The sequence below is a fragment of the Antechinus flavipes genome, chromosome 3 (assembly GCF_016432865.1).
Source record: "Antechinus flavipes isolate AdamAnt ecotype Samford, QLD, Australia chromosome 3, AdamAnt_v2, whole genome shotgun sequence".
In the NCBI taxonomy this organism is placed as follows: Eukaryota; Metazoa; Chordata; class Mammalia; order Dasyuromorphia; family Dasyuridae; genus Antechinus; species Antechinus flavipes.
The window spans coordinates 432,167,985-432,188,470 of record NC_067400.1 but is presented as its reverse complement, the minus strand read 5'-3'; the positions used below and the strand labels follow the sequence as shown (position 1 = coordinate 432,188,470).

Sequence of the window (20,486 nt, the reverse complement as noted above, 5' to 3'; positions counted from 1 at the left end):
CACAGATGACGAAACTGAAATCCAATGACTTCCTGAAGACCTCAGAGATGAGCACCCCAATGCCAGATTATTATACTCAGTGTAAGCCCCTTCAAGGTTAAAGTCAAGGAAAATGTATTTGTGCAAGATGCTAAGTTAAGCACTAGATGCACAAAAATTAGAAATGATACTCATCTTCAAGAAGTTTACAATCTACTAAAAAGAAATATAACACACAGATAAGTAAAAAACAAAGTGATTACTATGAGAATGAAGTTTGCCTTTTAGAATTCTACTACTAAAATCTCTTGCCTTTTGTCTAATGTAAGAACACAGGTTGTCAAAAATTGTCCAGGCTATCAGAGCTTAGCTTAAAGAGATCTTGAATTCATTTACTTCTTTCATGTTAAGCTGAAGCTTCTCCCCATTGCTCTCAGAAAGGATTTTGGTTTATAATCAATACTATTTTGCCAGCTAGCAATTTTGATAGGGCACTGGGAGGATATGCTAGAGCCAACTTGAGCCAAGTATGGGAGCCACTGGTTAAATTTTCAGTTTGAGCATTTACACCTTGGAAATTGGTAAATGTTACAAATTAATGTTTGATTTATTATTTTACTGATTTATGAAAAGTGATTTTCTATATTTATGAAAGTGATAAGAAAATGTTAATATGAATAATAAGAAAAATATTAATAATGCAGATAAAACTTTCAAGTGTATTGTGGGCACATTTTTTCCTCCCTATAAAGCCAGTTGTTAAACATTTGTCAGAAAATTCCCTTGGTCAAATCTACTTCACATATACAAATCTGCTCAAAAGGGAGCAGAAAGTTAGTACTAAAGTCTTAACAACCATATGGACTTCCAGAGACGTTTCTAGCTCAGTATAAATTCAGCAACTTACCAAAATAATATCTACCAATTGAGAACGTGACGGTTAGAATCAAATACTCATAAACATTCTTTATTTTTTTTTAAATAGACATTCTGGTAGAAAGGATAGAATGCAATTATCCTAGACCTGGTTGATTGTAAGTAGCTTAGCCTGAGACTGCAGAGTCTTCCATAAAAAGAAAAGTGAATCTAAGTGCTTTTATGCCTATCCGAGAAGAGGAGCACAGCCCCTGCCATATGGCTTCTGTTTCCTCTAATATGGCTTCCAAAGAGAATAGCCATGAAGGAGAGCATATGTCCTTTGTGTCCTTATGCCCTTCCCATTATTTACAGTTTAGCCTGGTCAGTTGTAATTACCTTCTTCCTTGCCAGAAACCAATCCCTCCCTTCTCTGAGTTCCAAAAGCATCTTCTTTATTCTTGGTCATTCTCAATTGGTTGATTGTTTGGAGGATGCCATTTTTAAAAAATGATTTATTATATGAATATTAAACATAATTACAATTAATTAACCTTAGCATCTGGTTTTAGGTTTTTTTTTAATGTATTGTTATAACTTAGTTTTCTATTGTATACCTTTCTCAATATATTTATCCCTCTCCTTGTCAGTCCCCCAAAGAAACAAAGAATTTTTTTAAAAGGAAAAAACAGTTTACAACTTTTTGCATTTTAATATATTTTCATGGTATGCATAAAATGCAACAATGACATTTAGCTACATCCTCTAAGTCAATTAGGATGTTTTGACCATTCATCTCCATTCATGTTTCACATGGTCACAGATGGTAGGTACTCTTTCTGGTCCTGCTTTCTTTGATTTGCATTGTTTCATAAAAGTCTTTCCAGATGTCCCTATGTCCCTCATACTTGTAGATCTTAATTGTATTTGATGACCTTAATGTAGCACAATTTGTTGAATTATTCCCATGTTATTAGATAAATTTAACTTGTTTTCAAGTGTGTGGGGGGGGGGGGGGGGGAGATTGACCGGGAAGTAGTGGATTTCAAATGATGCTACAATGTAATATTTTGGATAGATGGTTCTTTTAAAAAACATAACCCAGTTATATTCTCAACAGTAGAATGATTGGGAGAAAGGATATGATTGTTTTAGGATATTTATTAAATGAATCCATATAGTTCATATATGGGACCCAGAAAATTATAAGACACAATGACTACAACAAAGTAAATGGAAAAAACAGCAACAAAACAATGAACCTCTAATTGTAAACAGCAAGATTGGACCCTAGAAAGAAACATAGAAAATCCAATTCAAAACCTTGTTTGCAGAAGTGGAGAGCTGTGGCTACCAAAAATTATATATATTGTCAGACACAAACTGATATAATTGGTTTTCTGAATTATTTTTTTTCTCTTTAAAAAAACACACAAAAACTTTGTTACCTAGGATGGCTTAATAAGCATAGGGGAGGGGAGAGGGATATATTTGGAAATGAAGGTGATGAAAAAACAAAATATCAATAAGATAATTTTTTAATTATATGGAAAAACTAAAAACAGAAGAGCAAAAACACCTTATGCTATGTGCTGCCAGATTGCATTACAGAACAATTCTATAATTGTGCAATTCCAAAAGCAATGAATAGTGGACCTGTTTCTCCATAATCCTACCCACTTTGTTTCATTGTTTTTAATTATGTTGGCCAGTTTTATAAGCATAGGCAACTCGTCCAAGTTGTTTTAATTTGCATGTCTTTGAAGTGAGGTTGTGCATTTTTCAAGTGATTATTAATAATTTATATTTCCCCTTTTAAAATTTTTCTGTTAATATTCTTTGACCATTGTGGATAGAATTAGGAATCAAGTTTATAAACTTTAAACAAGTTCCTTATGCATTTTAAATGTCACCTTTTTATTGATGGCATTTGACACTGATATTTTCTCCATCAATTTTTCTTATTAAATATTTTATTATGTATAAATTTATTGTACAGGAATTTTTATTTTAATGTAATCAAACTTGTCTATCTTGTCCTTAGTAATTCTCTTTTACTTGTTTAAGAAGAAGAATTCATATCTTCTCCAGAGTTGAGATAAGTGCATTATGACATATTTTCCAATCTTTTTATAGTTTTCTTTTTATGTCCAAATCTATTATTCATTGAGGTATGTAGAGTGGGATGTGCTACCCCTTTTTAGGGACAGATCAGTTTTGACAGGTTACCTTTATTTCCAAATCCATTCCTTTCCTCTCCCTTAGCCATCCTTTAAACAAAGATTTTTCCCCCCTGAGGCAACTGGGGTTAAGTGACTTTCCCAGGGTCATACAGCTAGGAAGTGTTAAGTGTCTGAGATCAGATTTGAACTCAGGTCCTTCTGACTTCTGGGCTGGTGCTCTATCCACTGCGTCACCTAGCTACCCCTAAGAGAGTAGCTTCTGAAAGGGAAGACCATAACATACTTCTGTGCTACCATTTTTGCCCTTTACATATCCATTTTAAATCTCACAAATTAGAAATTCCCTGCTTTGACCTCTCATAAATTCAATTCCTTTTGACTTTGCAGTTAATGTTATGAACCATTAAAATCCAAATTAAAATGAAGATTTCTGCCTACTTTTTCCTGCAGAGTATGGAGAGGGTCAACATAACAATTCTATATTTAAGGAAGCCTTAAACCACCTTGCCTGACAGAGAGGAAAGTGAGACCTCAAGGGGAAGGAAAAGCAACAAAATCCTAAAACCCGGCTAATGAGTTCAGCCCTGACTTCCTAGGAACTATTCTTCTGTGCTAACTTAAACATCCAAGTGCCACAGCAGGCAAACAATACTGAGCTGTAAGGGAGAAAAAGGTCTGAGATCACTACTTTGAAATTCAAAACACTATGCTTGATTTCTTGCCACGGTGCATGCACATATGGGCACTTTGATACCATTGGATGATAATGAATCTAACAGTGATAACCAAACCATGACAGAAGAGGTTTTTTACCTATTCTAACACAAAACTTAATGTAGAATACTAAAGTGATTATTTTATCAAAAAGAGCCTTTGAAAAAGCCTAAAAAGGAACTGTTCATCCAAAACAGGAAGATTCTGATAATAGCCGCAAAGGCAAATAGAGAGCATCATCCTATCCAGGGACTAAAACCAGTGATAATCACACATTGACAGGACTTCTACTTAATTTTCTCTTCTAGAGAAGACAACAAAGGACCTTTCCTTAATAGGAGGATTCATCTCCTCCTTTAAGTCTTGAAATAAAAACAATGACTTCCTAGGCTAGGACTTTTCATTAAAATGCTTACCTAATCACCCTGAAGCTATTTATACAATCAAGATGTTAAGTCATTGGCTTTTCTCCAGACAGTAACCAGTAGTGGGGCTTCTGTTTGGCAGATCTTACAGCACGAGTAATAAAATCACAATACCACAATGCACAAATTATGGTTGTCTTTTGGTGATGTTTTAAAACCTGGCCAGCAAAGCAATGCTGTACCTTGGGCAAAAAAATAGGCTGGCTACTCCATTTCAGTTATATTAATGGCAGGCATTAGTTTACAACTGGTAACACATAAGAGAGTATTCAAATTGGAGCCAACAAAAAAGAAAAATCTGTCCCAGATCAAGTTTTATCTCTTTGCTCTTATTTTAATTCTATCTCTCTTATTTATTTTTGGACAAAGCACAATGGCATAGATGGAAATGCAGGGAAGAAGGATTTATCTCATTTTATTACCTATTTCTGAAGCTAGCTTATCATCAATTAAAAGCTTAAGACATACAATCTCAAAAAGCCAATGGGCTTTCCTGAAACCATTATGGGCACATAGCCATTGGCTGAGCTTTGCAACAGATTGGCTCATAGCCATTTTTCAAAGCCATTACATAACACCAGAGCTTAGAAATCTTCTCTAAGAGAGAGGAAATCTATCATCTTTGCAGTTATAGAAGAAAAAAAAAACAGTGTTCATAGATTTGCTAGAGGTCTATTACTGTGAACACTACATGTGCCAAATATATGATCAAAAGTCTAGGAAGGTTTCAATGACTTTCCTAAGCTTCCCATCTTAGACCTGGGATTTTGAGTTTTAAAAAATAGAAGCAAGAAGCCTCTAAACAATATTCTACAAAAGGATATGGAAAGAAGCATGGAAAAGCATAGATCATAGACAATAGGGAATGTCTGGAAAAAATTATTCAATAATTTTTATGGATGGAATTTTTAGTGCTTTTGATTTCATCAATATGGAGACTCCTTCCACTGACATAGTACAGTCAAAGAATGAAGGTTCAAATAATGCTGTGCTGCTTCCCTATGTGTCTTTGGGCAAGTTATTTAACCTGAGGATTACTCATCTTTAAAATAAGGATATCAAAATAGATCTCTCCAGTCCCTTCTGATGGTCTAGTGGCAGAATAGAGAATTATGGGAATTCCCTTTTGGTCAGAGGCACAGGTCCTTCATGAAAGAATTCATGAACCCAAAAATTTTTAAGTGGCAAAAAGGGAAGTTTATTGTTGAATAAGAAGTTAGCTTTGTTAGGAAGACTGACTTCCTAGTGGCAAAATCTTATTAGGGAAATGGGGTTTAGCCCCTGAAAAGAGAATATCTTCACAGCAGGCAGGAGTCCTAGTAGGCGGCTCTGCCAAGAGGAGAGAGAGGTCTCTTGGCAGAAGCATAATTCCTACTTCAGACATTCTGCAAAGAAATGAGTTTAAAATTAACCTTTAATAGGAACTCTGAGGCTCAGGTTTCAAGCCAATTCCCCTCCAGCCTAGATATTTCTCAATACCAGGCAGATCTCCAATTGAATGGAAATCACTTTGAAGGCTTTTCCCCAGAATTTGAATGGGTATCCAGCTATCCGAAGGGGGAGGGGGTGATTTGCCTTAGAAAAGCCCAGACTTTTCCTAGACTTCTGGAGTCTGGGAGGCTGGAATCTCCCTTCTTTTATAGATCAAAAGAGGACACAATTTCAGAGTGATAATTTTATACATTAAAGGGAACAGTTTCACACACACACACACACACACAACACACACACACACACACACACTGTCAGTTTTAGCCCTAAATCTATAATTATAGACCCAAACTTGATTGTTATAGTGGGAAAAAAGGATGTGTCATCATGAAGCTAATCTAGTGATGGCTATCCCTCCTTCTTAAATAATAATAACAGCTAGTATTTATATATTGCTTTAGGATTTGCCAAGTGCTTTACATATACTATTTCAGCTGATTCTCATAACAGTCTTGTGATATGGGAGCTATTAGTATGACTTTTACAGATGAAGAAACTGAGGCTGAGAGAAATGAAAGAATTTGGCCAAAGTCTCACAGATAATAAGTAGAAACAAAAGGGGGCACAATGTTGGATTTTGAGTCTGGAAAATCTGGCTTGAATTCCTGTGTCATACTAGAAATAATCAATATAAATCATCTTGAAAATCTTAAAATATGACATAAATGATAACTATAGTAATTATTTTTATTGTTATTATAGCTAACATTTCATAGTGCTTTCTTACTATGAACCAGCACTGTGTTGTATTTTACATTTAAAAGATGACCAAGGCAGAATTAGAAGTAAGGTCTTGTACTCTGAATCCAGTACTCTCTTTCCCCCAAGATATTTAGACCAATACTGCTAGTGCAGAGAACCTGCCAGTATTTTCACCATGCTAGCACAGATCCAGAGAATCCACAGTCATCATCATCCAGATCTGGCTTTAGGTACTTACTAATCTGACTCTGAACAAGTCACTAAACCTCCATCTACTCCAGTTTCTCAGGTATAAAATGGAGATAACACCTTTTTATCTTACAAGGCTTGTAGGAGGATCAAATGAAAAAAAAATTATAAATGCTTAGCACAATACTTGGCCCATAATAAGCACTTAATAAATGCTTGTTCCCTTCCCTCTTTCCACCACTGAATATGAGAGAGGGTGATATCAGACCTGAGCTTTAAGAAAATCACATGAAGAACTGGAAAGATTGGAGAGGGGAGAGACTTGAGGCAAAAAGACCAATTAGTGAACTATTTTAACAGCTTTTTATTTTTCCAAATACATGCAAAGATAGGTTTCAGCATTCGCCTTTGCAAAAACTTGTGTTCCAAATTTTTCTCCCTCCTTCCCTTCACTCTCCTCCCCTAGATAGCAAGCAATCCAATATAGGTTAAATGTGTGCAATTCTTCTAAACATATTTCCATATTCATCATGCTGCACAAGAAAAATCATATCAAAAGGAAAAAAAAGAGAAAGAAAAAAAAAGCAAACAAACAACAAAAATTCCCCAAAAGGTGAAAATACTATGCTTTGATCCACAGTTAGTCTCTATAGTTTTCTCTGGATGCATCAAATCTATTGGAATTGCCTTCAATTATTTCATTCTTGAAGAATCAAGTCATCACAGTTGATCATCACATAATCTTCTTGCTGTGTACAATCTTCTCTTGGTTCTATTCACTTCACTTAGTATCAGTTCATGTATGTCTTTCCAAACTTTTCTGAAATTAGCCTGCTCATCATTTTTTAGAGAACACTAGTATTCTATTACATACATATACCATGACTTTTTCAGCCATTCCCCAACTGATGAGCATACAATCAATTTCCAGTTCCTTGCAACTACAAAAAGAGCTGCTAATTAGTAGACTATTGAAATAGTTTAGATGAGAGGTAATAGGTGAAAAGGACTTGTTGTTAAGATCATAGCTATTTCAGCAGAGATACCAGGATATATTCAGGAGCTCTTGTAAAGTTAAATATAATGAAATTTGACTGTTGGACAAATGGGATAAGACAAAGTGAAGAATAAATGTTGACACAGAAGTTCAGAGCCTAGGTTACTGAGAGGATTGTTGAGATCTTGACAAAAATAAGAAAGCTGTGAAGAGCAGAATATTTAGGGAGAAAAGATGATGACTTCCTGTTCAATGGGTTGAATTTGAAATGCCTAAAAGATATCCAGTTTAAGATCTCTAAAGGGCAATTAGAATTGTGTGAATAGAACTCAGCAGAGAGACAATGGCTGGATATATAGATCTGGGAAACATTATCAATCCATGGTAGCTAATATTACCAAGTTAAATAATATTGGAAAAGAAGAGAAGAGGGTCCAGATCCCAGGAGAAAATCCAACAAAGGAAACTAAGAAAGATCAATCAGAGAAGTAGAAAGAGTATTAGAGCAGCAGCATGAAAGCCTAAAGAGGAAAAAGTATCCAAGAAAAGTAAGGTGATCCACAGGATCAAATGCTGCAGGAAAAAGAGGATTGCCAAAAATCTATTAGATTTGGCAATTAAGGAATCGTTGATTACTTTGGAGAGAGCAGTTTCAGTGAAATAAAATAACACGCCAGATTGTAGAAAGTTTAGAAGAGAATAAAAGAAGAATGTAGGAGCACCTAGTGTAAGTGGCTTTCTCAAGCAGTTTAGCCAAGAGAGGAAAGGGAAGGAGAAATAATCTGATGAAAACTAGTGGGGATTGTTGTCAATAGAGTCTTTTGTCAATGGAGTGGGCATGAGTTATTTAGAAGTAGTAGCAAAGAAACCAGTAGATAGAGATTGTAAATTAGGGTGGGGGAGAATGGTAGTAGGAAAATCTCCTAAAGAAGATAGGATGGAATGTGGAAAGGTGTTAATATAGAGGGGCCTGAAACATTTAATTATGAAATAATAATATATGTCAGAAAAAGTAGATTGTAGTCATATCACTACAGTCTTTAAATGCCAGTCTGAGAAGTTTATATTTTATTTTGGAAGCAAGAGAGAGCTGCTGGACCTTTTTGAATAGCATCTATTTTGGCAGCCAAGTGAGGGAAACATTGAAAGGGGAGAAAGATTGAATGCAGGCAGACCACTAAAAAATAATGAAACCAGCATAAGCATAACAACTTCATTTGACCCCTTTAATTAAAGTCCCATTTCTCACCTTCCTTTTGCTGCCAAGCTTCTTGAATTAGTGGTCTCACCAACCATCTTTATTTCCTCACAACCTGCTCATTGCTTAACCTACACATTCTTATAATATGGCTTCTGTCCCCACCCCCACTCTCAATTCTACTGAGACTACCCTTACTAATAATCCTTTTCTAACAAGAGCCTTCATATTTCTCAAAGAACCTATGACATTTAGCACTGTTGACTATCTACTCTTTCCTGAAATTTTTCGCTAACTTGGTTTTTGTGACACTGATCTTAGAAATTAGACTTGCAATGAATCTTTGATATCATCTAGTTCAAGTTTTTCATTTCTTTGAAATGAAGAAACTGAAACCCAGAGAGTTTAATTGGCCCTTCCAAAGTAACACAAATAACAAAAGCAGAGCTAGAATTCAAATACTTACCTTTAATTACACTCCCAATCCTCTTTCTACTACATATAATGCTGTCCTTCTAGTTTGCCTTCCATCTCTGCAACTTCTTTCTTTGTCATTTTTTTGTCTGTTCTAGTTATTCCCAAATGGTTGCTCATATCCTTCTAGCACCCCCCACCCCCCAAAAAAAAAATCAGAAATCCATATTTTTCCCAGCACCAAACATTCTCCACTAGACTCTTTCTTAATCTTAATCTTCTAGGAGCCCAGCTTTGAAACCCAGGAGTCATTTGTTTACCCTTCTCTCTCCCCTTTGTCCGTATCTAGCCACTATATTCATATGATTCTTATTTTTCAATGTCTCTCTCTTCTCTCTTTTCCTTTTCATCCTTATCACTACCACTCTAGTTTGATTCTCTATCACTTTTTGTCTAGACTATTGATATATCTTTTTAACCTACCTTTTGTACTATGGTTATTTAATCCTACAATAACTTTTTTTCCTGCAAATCACTACCAGATTTACTTTAATAAAATACAATTTTCATCCCTAACTTGCTTAAATCTTCAATTACTCCCCATTGCCTAAATATAAAAACCAGACACTTCAGACTGACATTAAATTTCTCTATACTGTAGTCACAGATTCCCTTTTATGTCCTATTATCTCAGTCCAAACTGGCTTAGACAAAAGCAAACAGTGACTTGAATAAAAGCATAAATGAAATTTCCAGATAGCACAAACCTAGGAACAATAACATCCTAAATAAAGGAAACCTAATCCCCAAAGATCTTGACACTCTAGAACACTTGGTTGAATTTAATAAGATGAAATTAAAAATCAACTCACAGAGACAAGATAAGGAAAGCATGATTAAATAGCAGTTATTTTGAAAAAAGATCTAAGTGTTTTGATAGATTCAATATCAATATAAGTGAACAGTGTGATGTAGTACCAAAAAGATCTGAGATTTTTTATTTTGTTTTAAAAAAATATTAGCAAGAATAATAACTGGTCATTTTGTTGATGAGTTATTAATTCTTATGAGGTTATCTACTTTATGATATGGTTCTCTGCTCATTTCATTCTGTATTAATTCATGTCTCCCTAGATTTCTCTAAAACCGTCCATTGCAGCATTTCTTATATCACAATAGGAGCAATGATAAAGCATACTATCTACTTCCTAAGATAGAGATGCTGGACTAAATATGCCAAAGGAAATACACATTTTTGGGCATAACTAAAGTGGGGATTTCTTTTCTTTTACTATGCACATTTTTCACTAAGTTTTGGTTTCTTTGAGAGATTTTTTGGAGGAGAAAATATATACTTGTTCATTGAAAAGAAAGATAGCTTTCAGAAATAAAGAGGTAATAGTCTCACTGACTTCACACTCACATTTCATCTAAAATAAAGTATTCAGTTCTAGATGTTACAATTTAAGCAGAAGAATGACATTAGAAGGGGTACCAGAGTACTAAAGGGTTTTGAGGCCATGTCAAGAGAGAATCAGTTGAAGGAAATGGGGATTTCTGACTGGAAGACTAAGGTTATCATAAAAGCTACCTTTAGACATTTGAGGAGTTAGACTAGTTCCATTTGGCCAAAGAGTGGGGAAATAAGAGTCATGGGTAGATGTCTTTTATTTGCATTTATTTGATTTGATTCTTTGAAATCAAATTAGTCTTGATAGCAACAAAATCTTCATAGCCATTAAATCTATCCAAAAGTAAGATACAATGCCTTGAGAGTTTTTGAGTTCCTCTCTTGGAGGTCTTCAAACAGAGGCTAAATGAGGCTACCATTTGTCAGGGATGTTATTATAGGGATTCATTTCCTGTATGGGTTGGATTGGATGGCTGCTGACATCCCTTACAGCTTTCTGTGATTCTGGAATATCCATTATCTTCTGAGCACACCATATGCTTCCCCCCATTTGTTCCTCAGACAGTTCTCCCATTTTGGAATACACTACCCTCCTTTTCTCTACTTCAAACAACCTGTGATTTCAAAAGTTTGGGTACTCATTCCACAAATAAAGATCACAACTACCCAATGCTTTAGTAGGAGTTTCTGAGTCACTGTGGCCAAAAAAACTCAATCATCATCAAATGATCAACCATCAGCCACTCTGAGATTAGCAAAGTTGTCCCCATAGATAACAAATAAACCTAACTAGACTGATCTCCCATGGAAGTCTGTTTAATTCCTCAGAACTTAATAGAGCTTGTACTCTTCTGTCATTGCCTTTATGTTCCCATTTTTTTAAATTATATGTTGTGTGGTATGATCACATCATGTCATGTAATTCAACTATCTACTGGATTCATGAGTTTGTGATCTGACTGTGAAAGAAAATTAATATATAAAGCATGATTTTTATCATGATAAATACACCTTCATTTCCAAGCAATCAGTTTGCAACCAAGCTTTTGGAAAGCAAAACATTTGAAATTTAGGGGTATTCATATATATTTTTTTCTTATTTGATCACCTTTAATGTCCATATGACTCCACTTTCCAATTACTGCTAGCCTAGCATTCATTAAGAGTGGCTCAACAGCTAAAATGAGAGAGGTAAGAGTGTCACAGCTGAGGAAGGACATTGATAAGTGAGGAAGAGTTCACAGAAGGGAAAACTATGGGGCAAAGAATTGGGGATGTTTTGCCTAGAGAATAAAGGACACATGAGAGTAACCTTCAATTATTTGAAAGGCTCTTTGGGGAAAGGGAGTTATACTTGTTCTTCTTGTATCAGAGGGCAGAAGTAGGAATAATAAATTGAAGTCACAAAGAAGATTAAGGCTTGATTATTGGAGGGGGGGTGGAGAAACAAACAAATTTGGGAAATCCCCTTTTCTAGAAGTATTTATGCAGAGACTTACAATTTGGAAGTAACAAAATAAAGGGGATTCTCAGTTGTGTCGTTGGTGTAGTTGTCCTCTAAGATCATTTAAAACCCTCAGATTTTATGATTCTGTGATAATTGCATAGATTCTCCAAGGGAAGAGAATGCATCTTTATCTTCTTATAATTCTTACACCACTCAATAGGGTAAACAATCAAAGAACATTTGTTAAGTGATTAATTGACACTCCCCAAAGGCTCAACTGGAAGAACACTCTATACTGATATTCCATACATTCTAGCTTTATCTCAGTTATGATATTTTAATCAATACCTATCTGGTCTTTTCTGTATAAAATGGTTTATGAAAATGGATCTTTGAGAAAAGCTCATCTATATATTTTCTCTAAGATGATATACTTAGATTTTATTATTTGAATGAATAACATGTTACATTGAAGAACATGGGAAGAGGAAACTCAAGACATTTTTGGACTACCTTTCATTCTCCTTGGATTAGGAATCTCAAATCAAATGGGACCTAACAGGTCTGCTGGACATTTGGATTTGAATGCACCTAGTGGGGCATCAGGAATTGGCCCCAATTGACATTGATGCAACCTAGATTTTTAAATATAATTTTCCAGATGGAAGAGCAGAGAGAGCCTTGAGTCATAAATAATAAGCTTCTTGATGATCTAGTTATCTTATTTATATTGTTTCTCCCTCAATACAGATCACATTGCCTTATTCAGATATTCAATAAATATTTATTGAATCGAATTGGATTTTGCTAATTGAATTGCCTGACCTATTTTCTAAAGGTAGAAGAAAAGACACTAAACAGGAGAACTAAGTGTTACGAGGCTCAAATGAGCAGAAGTGCCTATTTATAGCCAGTTTAGTTAACATTTGCTCATAAATAAAAACTTATAAATGAAAGAGAAACACTGTTTTGCCTTTTTCAGATGTAACTGTGTGGAACCACATAATCCTAGCAATGATACCTTGAAGGAATGGAGAGAATTCAATATCTCTGCCTCTGACATAATTTGGAAGAACTTAACTGTGTCAGTAAGTGAAATATTGAAAGATTAATAAAAGCATGAATATTATTGGGGGAGGGCTATTGTTAAATTTGAAACCAGTCATTCCTACTAAAATTTAGGAATGACAAAAAAATAAAATGTGTGTGAATTAGAAAAATGCATTTAAACCTGAGCAAATCCAGTTAAATTTTAATGAGCTAGTTATTACGTTATCATCCTCATGTACATGCTCATGTGAGAGGTAGGACTGAGTCTCATTGTGCCTTTACTCAGAAGACAAATTTACATATGAACAACAAGGGACTATGATTGAGATTAAGTCAAAACACATTTAATGACAACGGGTTTGACCTAAATTCTACCAGATGGCAAAACCAAAGCTGCCTTGTGTGGAAAGAATCTATAAGCTTTTATTTTAAACCCCCTCTCCCTGCCCCCCCACCCAATATTCCTCCAGCTGTTCAGTACACTGAGGGGGAGGGGATGCTTTGTTAACATCTCAGTTTAGCTGCTGAAATGCTGTTTGCAGCATTCTTTCAATATCAGCTATGGGCAAGAGAAAGGTTTGTCTATTATGACAGTCTGCTCAAATAATTTCTATAGCAATGTGCGAAGGGAGATGGAAAAATAAAGACAATTGCCATATATTTTTGGTCAAATGTTTCAGGGTAATTATTGGAAAGAGAACTAGGATACTATTCTTACTGAGAAACTCCTACAATAAAGGGCAAATCTGAAAATGGGATTTTTATGTGTGGTAAAACTAATGTCAACGGAGAGAACTTAAAGTTGAGATCTTTTATGCCTCTAGACTAGGAAGCTGCTTCAGGGAAGCTGGGACAGTCAGATTGCATGAGAGAAGCAAGCAAGGGTAAAGAATACCTGCTTCCCCATTCCAGTCTCTTATGAACAGTTTTGTATGTGTACCTCTCCCATTTTATGGTACTTTTTAAAAATTCTGTTTTCATCCAACTGTATTTCATAGTTTTCTCTCATAGACATATAGTTATGTCTTTTCTTTGTCATAGGATCATAGATCATAGACTCATAGATTTAGAGGAAGAGACCTTAAAGGCATCAAGTCTAAACCCTACGCTTTACAAATGAGAAAACTGAGGCACAGAAAAATTAAAAGACTTGGCTAGGGTCATGTAGCTAGAGAGTGTATAAGGTGGAATTTGAACCCAGATGACTGTGATCCCTGGCTCTTGTTTTTTTTTTTTTTTTCCTTTGATGTCCACATTGCATCCCCAGATATTTCCAAAATCTCTCTCTCTCTCTCTCTCTCTCTCTCTCTCTCTCTTTCTCTCTCTCTCTCTCTCTCTCTTTCTCTCTCTCTCTCTCTCTCTCTCTCTCTCTCTCTCTCTCTCTCTCTCTCTCTCTCCTTGTGTGTGTGTGTGTGTGTGTGTGTGTGTGTGTGTGTGTGTGTGTCCAACTGGGTCATTGTGCTTTCTCCTAAACCTGTTTCTCCTTCTTTCTTCACTATTTCTCTGCATTAACCTTATCCATTTTCATCAACCATTTTATATAGAAAAAACCGGATAGATGTTGATTAAAGTTTTAGAGAGCTGTAGAATAAAATAAGGTATGAAAATACCAACAAGGGGAAGGAAACATAAGAACCACTTTAAGTAAGGTTCAGAAGCAAGAGAGTTCAGAGTGGATCATAAAATATATAAACACAATTGATAAACGATCAGGCCTGTCAGGTAATATGGTACCAAGGGGAATTGAATTTTATATTTGAACTTTACTTAGTAAACAATGCAACTGAAAACTTTTGAGCAGAGGAGTGACACTAATAGATTCATACAGAAAAATGCATATTCTAACAGCAGTGTGAAGGTATGGGAATAGGATTAGGAGGGGATAGAGTGGAATTGGGAAACTTGTTAAGAAGCAACTGAAGTAGCCTAAGTGGATAGTGATAATGGCTTATACTACAGTGATAGCAGTTGAAATAGAGAGGAGAGCATGGATGTGAGATATGTTATAGAGGTGAGATGTACAATACTTTAGAAACTAAATGGATACAAAGGTGAAGGAGAAGGGAAAAAATAACTTCAGTTTTTAAGGAGACTGGGTAATTGCCTATGATTTTAAAGGATAATGTCATTTCAGTAAAAGCAGTGGGTCTGGCTTTTATATATTATGATTATTAAGCATAGTATGTGATTACAGGAATAATAATTAGACATAAGCCCAATCCAGCAGAGTACTTATGAAGGAAAGACTTGCAGTTATCATAATCTAAATAATCATATGGTTGCTTTTAAATATAATAAGTTTGAGGGTCAAATATTATACTCTGAACAATATTTTCCAATCATATTAAATCTAAATTGTTTTTATTGATTTCTTTTGTTTATCTACTAGGCATAAACATTCTGGCAGAAATTTTCATTAGCTAAAAGCAGGTTTTTTGCAATATTAAATTGCCATTGTTTAACATAAAGGGCCTTTTGCACCACAAGAAAAGCTCAAAAATGGCTGTTTTCTCTTTCTAAAAAGTCTAAATTTAAAGGCAGCATAAGAAAATATTCAGTTTTCTTTAAAGGAATGTATAAAATGCATATACGTGTATGTATACAGAGATAGAAGAGTACTTCAAACCAAAAAGTTAAAGGAAGGGCACAAGCATTTATTAAGTACCTAGTATTTGCCAGGTACTATGAAAAGTATTTTATAAATATCTCATTAGCAGAAATGAACAAGACAATCTAATGATAGGATTAATTATTCTGTTAGATCATTCTCTTCTTTGTCTTCCTCTCTTTTGTTTAATCATCTTTCAGGATTTCAATAACATCTTCATCTGCCAAGCTACCCAGAAAAGAGTATATAATAACAAAAATCATTTTTATTATTTAATATACTTCTTAAAAGATTATAACACTTTATATACATATTAATCCATTAAACTATTCTTACAAAAAAATTTGAGAGAGAAGAGTTTGAAGTGACTTGAGGCCTATCATTAATCTGGGGCTATTCATTAATTACAGCTTGTCTCCATTGTTCACAAAGCTCAACTGAGGTTGAGAACAACTAGAGTGATTTGAAAAACAAGAGGTATTTAGAATCATAGATTTAAAGTTGGAAAGAATTTGGAAGTCATGTAGTCCAACCTGCTCATCCTACAGATAAGGAAACTGAATGCAGAGGCTGAAATGGTTTGCTAAAGGTCACACAAGAAGTAATAAGTGGCAGAGGTAGGGTTTCAGCCCAGATTTTCTGATCCTCAAATCGAGTGGTCTTTCCTTTACATTACAAGAAATTGCCTTGGGAAACAGAACAGAGCTCTTGCAGATAACTAACAGTTTATTTTCAGAGAATTCTAGACTTATGTGGGATAGATTACATAACTGAGTTTCTCTACATTTTTCTGGCTTAACATATTATGATTATGACTATGAAGGCAAAGATTTCTATTTCATCATTTTTTTCCTGATCAGTATCTCATCTGTTCTTAATAGACTTGTTGAATTGTAATTGTTTTCTTTCTGTAGATCTTGAATACTAGATATCTAAGGACCAACCCCTTATTGACAGGTTTCTTAAGGAACATGAGTCAGTCAAGAAACATTTGTTAAACATCCTACTTTAAGCTTTGGAGAAATAAAGAAAGACCCCTTCAAAAAATGGTCCCTGCCCTCAAGGAGCTTATACTCTAATGGAGTGACAGCATTCAAACAAGATAAGAAGGAAGATATTATTAAGGGGGATCAGAAAATGATCCACGTTAGTGGACCAGTGTCCACTCTCTAAGTATGTCTCTATAGAAAAAGAATAAGAATAAGAAGACTGATAAAATAGGAAGGTGCCAAGTCATGCAGAGTTTTAAAAACCAGAAAATTTTATATTTTATATCGGGGGTAACAGAGAGTCACTAGAGTTTACTGAATAATAGAGTAGCATGATCAGACCTGTGCTTTAGGAAATCATTTTAATGAGTGAAGATAGCCTAGAATGGGAAGAGATTTGAAGCAAGACCAACTTGCAGGCTATTGTAATAATCCAGGTGTGACATGATGGGAGCCTGCTGCAGTCCAGTGTTAGAAGAGAAAGGGATGTATCGGAGAGACAATTACAAACTTCTGTGTGGTGTAACTCAAAGAAGCAAAATTTTCTATACCACACAGACCAATCCAAGGCAAGATTTGTCTTAGCTGTTCAGCATAAAAGAGGAAATCTGAGGCTTTTAAAATATTCCCAAATGAGAACTAATATTCTAAGTCTTTTCATCTTGAACAAAAGAAATATCAAACTTTGGAGTATCTTTTTTTTTTCACCATAATCTGTGAAATTTCTCAGCTTTTCCTAAAGAATGAAAATTTTTGTGGACTCTGCTGCCACCTTATGGTGTAATGAATTATTAAAAGGACTATGTAACATTTTCCTGGAAAATTGTAGAAAGCAATTATGAGAATTAGAAGCAAAATAGACTTCCTATCCAGTACTCTGAGCAAGTCTTCATAGTACCTGTGTCTGTTGCTGTTCCCATTCTTAAGTTTAACTGGTCCAAATTCTGACTAATCTCTCTCATTACCAAAAAATGTAGGGAATAACATGCTCTCGTCTTAATTTTCCTCTACTTCATTTTTAGTTTTTTCTTAGCAGGTGCTATGCAAGAGTATCATTCTTCTACGTGATTCCACATGATCTCCCTCACATGCATACACACACCCTCCACCAAATATTCTTATGTAGATTGTGGGTTTATTAACTATTTTGGTTCTTTGTACTCACTTGCTTTTTATTAATATTGCTCTGTCCCAGAGGATAAAAATTAAGATGAGATTTGATTTATGGTTCAAGTGTAACTGAGACCACTCCAATCTCCTTGTACTTCCACCAGCAATCAGTGTACCTTCATTTGCAGATCAGAATAGAGAAGCTTTTTTTTTTATGCTGGTCTCGTTCTAAGTATTAATTATTAATTGAATGTATCAATATTCTTTCACTGGATTTACTTTTTCTAATGGCTTCATTTTGGTAATATGCCAATTACTCTAAATAAAAAATAGACTATAATAAATAAAACACAGAACTCAGAGTTTATCTTAGGGAATTAGGTAAGCTTTCTTCCCACTGGATGCACACATTGGCTTCCAATAGGTGTGCCAGTAGACTACAGGTTCCTTAAGTACAGGAATTTGGGGATGTTGCTTTTATTTTGTTCTACCTTCACCTTACACATAATAGATGTTTAATATGAAGACACTAGGTAGTCAAATGAAAGGACACTGAACCTGAATTTGTATCTTGCTACAGATATTTACTAGCAGTTCCCCTATCTCATGGATTTGCTAAAGCCTAGTAAGATTAACAAAATGGTCTGCAAACCTTAAAGTATATAAAATGTTAGTAATTATTTTTTCAGTTATTATTAGTAAATGCTTATTGAATTGGAGTGGAATTGTCTTACCTGGTAGGATTAAAGGTTGAGACAAAGAAGTTATATAAAAGTGTGGACCTTTTTCTACCTGGCACTAATGCTTGCTTAAAAATTATTCAACTTTCTCTTTGCTATGACTATAGTGTTCTGTTGCATTTTCCTTATGAATTTCTCCATCCCTGAAGCAGTAAAAAACTCTCTCACTTACTAGCTTTATGTGATTTGGGACAAATCTCTGATCTTTCCTGAATCTCTGTTTCCTCATCTGAAAAATTAGATTAATGGATCAAATGAATTTGAACGCTCCTTTCTTTTCTACTTATCTGCTAGTCTATGAGCCCTGGGTAACTTGGATACCTTAAAAACTAGGTGCTCATTTGAGAAGTTTTTGGTTAATGTCAAGATCCTTTGGGAAATAATGGAATAGCTGTTTGACACAAGAACTTTGTGTTTTTGATGCTTAATTTTCCAGGAAATGTTATCAATCTTTCCCAGCTGAAACCATAATACAGTGAGAAAATGTTGTGGTTTTTATAAGCACACAATTGACTTCCCTTGATGGGCAAATTATGCCTGGCAATTTTTTTTTTTTCAGTCAGATCAACATGACTTTTCTGATGTAGCCATCCAGATCAATTGTTATAATCACATTTGAAATACACTTAATCTTAAAAACATAGGTATTCTTATCAAAGTGAAAATATTTTTTTCTTTTCCAATTTTTCTTTTTATTTATTGATTTATCCAGACTTCATTTTTCAGCTTAGGTCCTTACCTCTTTCATCAGAACTTTTCCATCTACTCTAGCCTGCAATATTCTCTCCCGCCTCTTAATTATCTTTGCATTTATCATCAGTCACATTTTGATATTTTCTCATCTTCTTTTGCTTCTCCCATTAGTTTTCAAGCTCTCCCTAGAATAGCACTGAGACCATGGCAAGCATTCAATAAATCTCTGTTGACTGATAAATCTTAAGTTCTCTTTCATACTTATAACAGATGACAGGAATTTGTAACTTGGAGCTAAAAAGAAAAGGGTTTAAGAGTGCTTGTGTTTAGACTTCAGATGGTAGATTTCTGACAGTAGAAACTTCATACCTCAGAAAACCTCATGGAGCTTATGCTAGGCAAACTACTTTGAGACCTTTAAACAAAAATTAGCTATATCAACACAACATATACATATATATACACAAATTTATATTTATATGTATGTATTGTATATGTGTATGTGTGTACATATAAACACAAATATGTATATATGTATAGACATACTCTACATATATTCTAGTTGATATATGTTATATAGTGTATTAGAATATAATGTATTCTAACATATTATATATTCTACAACATACGTAAATAAATTATGAGTATAAATATCAATATCTTCTAATCTCTCGTGTTTCCTTAATTTCACCATTTGTTTTCATTCTCTTCAACAGGAATGTAACTCTTTGCATGGAGAGTATGTTGGAAGAGCTTGTGGACATGAGCACCCATATGTTCCAGACGTCCTTTTTTGGTCAGTGATTCTGTTCTTCTCCACAGTGACCCTCTCATCTACGTTGAAACAATTCAAGACTAGCCGGTATTTTCCAACAAAGGTACCTTGGTCATATTCTTCATTAGTAATGGTCAATATAATATGAAAGATGTGATATTGAAAATGAGGTTTATATTTGAACAAGGCTTCATCTCTTTTCCCACCTCCAAATGCCAATGACAGGCAACTAACCTTCTTGCTCTATTCTCTGGTGATTTGTACCCTGTGTGGCTGCCTGCCTACTTTGATTAAGATCCAGCTCTGTTCATCACCCATTATGCCCCATTCCTTTGGGACTTACATAGATGTTATAGAACCTCTGTAAGGTCCTACCTGATATAAGATGCAAAGCTTGTTGGAATGTTGTTCAGATTTGTAGGCAATGGGTGCAAAAAGAAGTGTCAGTCCCTTCCTCCCACCCCAATTACATCTGCATGTTTAGAATCGAAAATAAACAGAAACAGCTTAGTTCAA

The 20,486-nt window shown here is 34.8% G+C and overlaps 1 protein-coding gene across 6 annotated transcripts in view; it reads left to right on the top strand.

The window, feature by feature from the left end:
* Positions 1–20,486, top strand: part of SLC4A10 (solute carrier family 4 member 10) — a 366,372-nt gene that overhangs the window by 306,487 nt on the left and 39,399 nt on the right. For all 6 annotated transcript variants that reach the window (XM_051986269.1, XM_051986272.1, XM_051986271.1 and 3 more), the window contains 2 exons: positions 12,988–13,093; positions 19,912–20,073. In XM_051986269.1, coding sequence (XP_051842229.1) covers positions 12,988–13,093; positions 19,912–20,073 — 268 coding nt within the window. The remainder of the gene's footprint in view (positions 1–12,987; positions 13,094–19,911; positions 20,074–20,486) is intronic.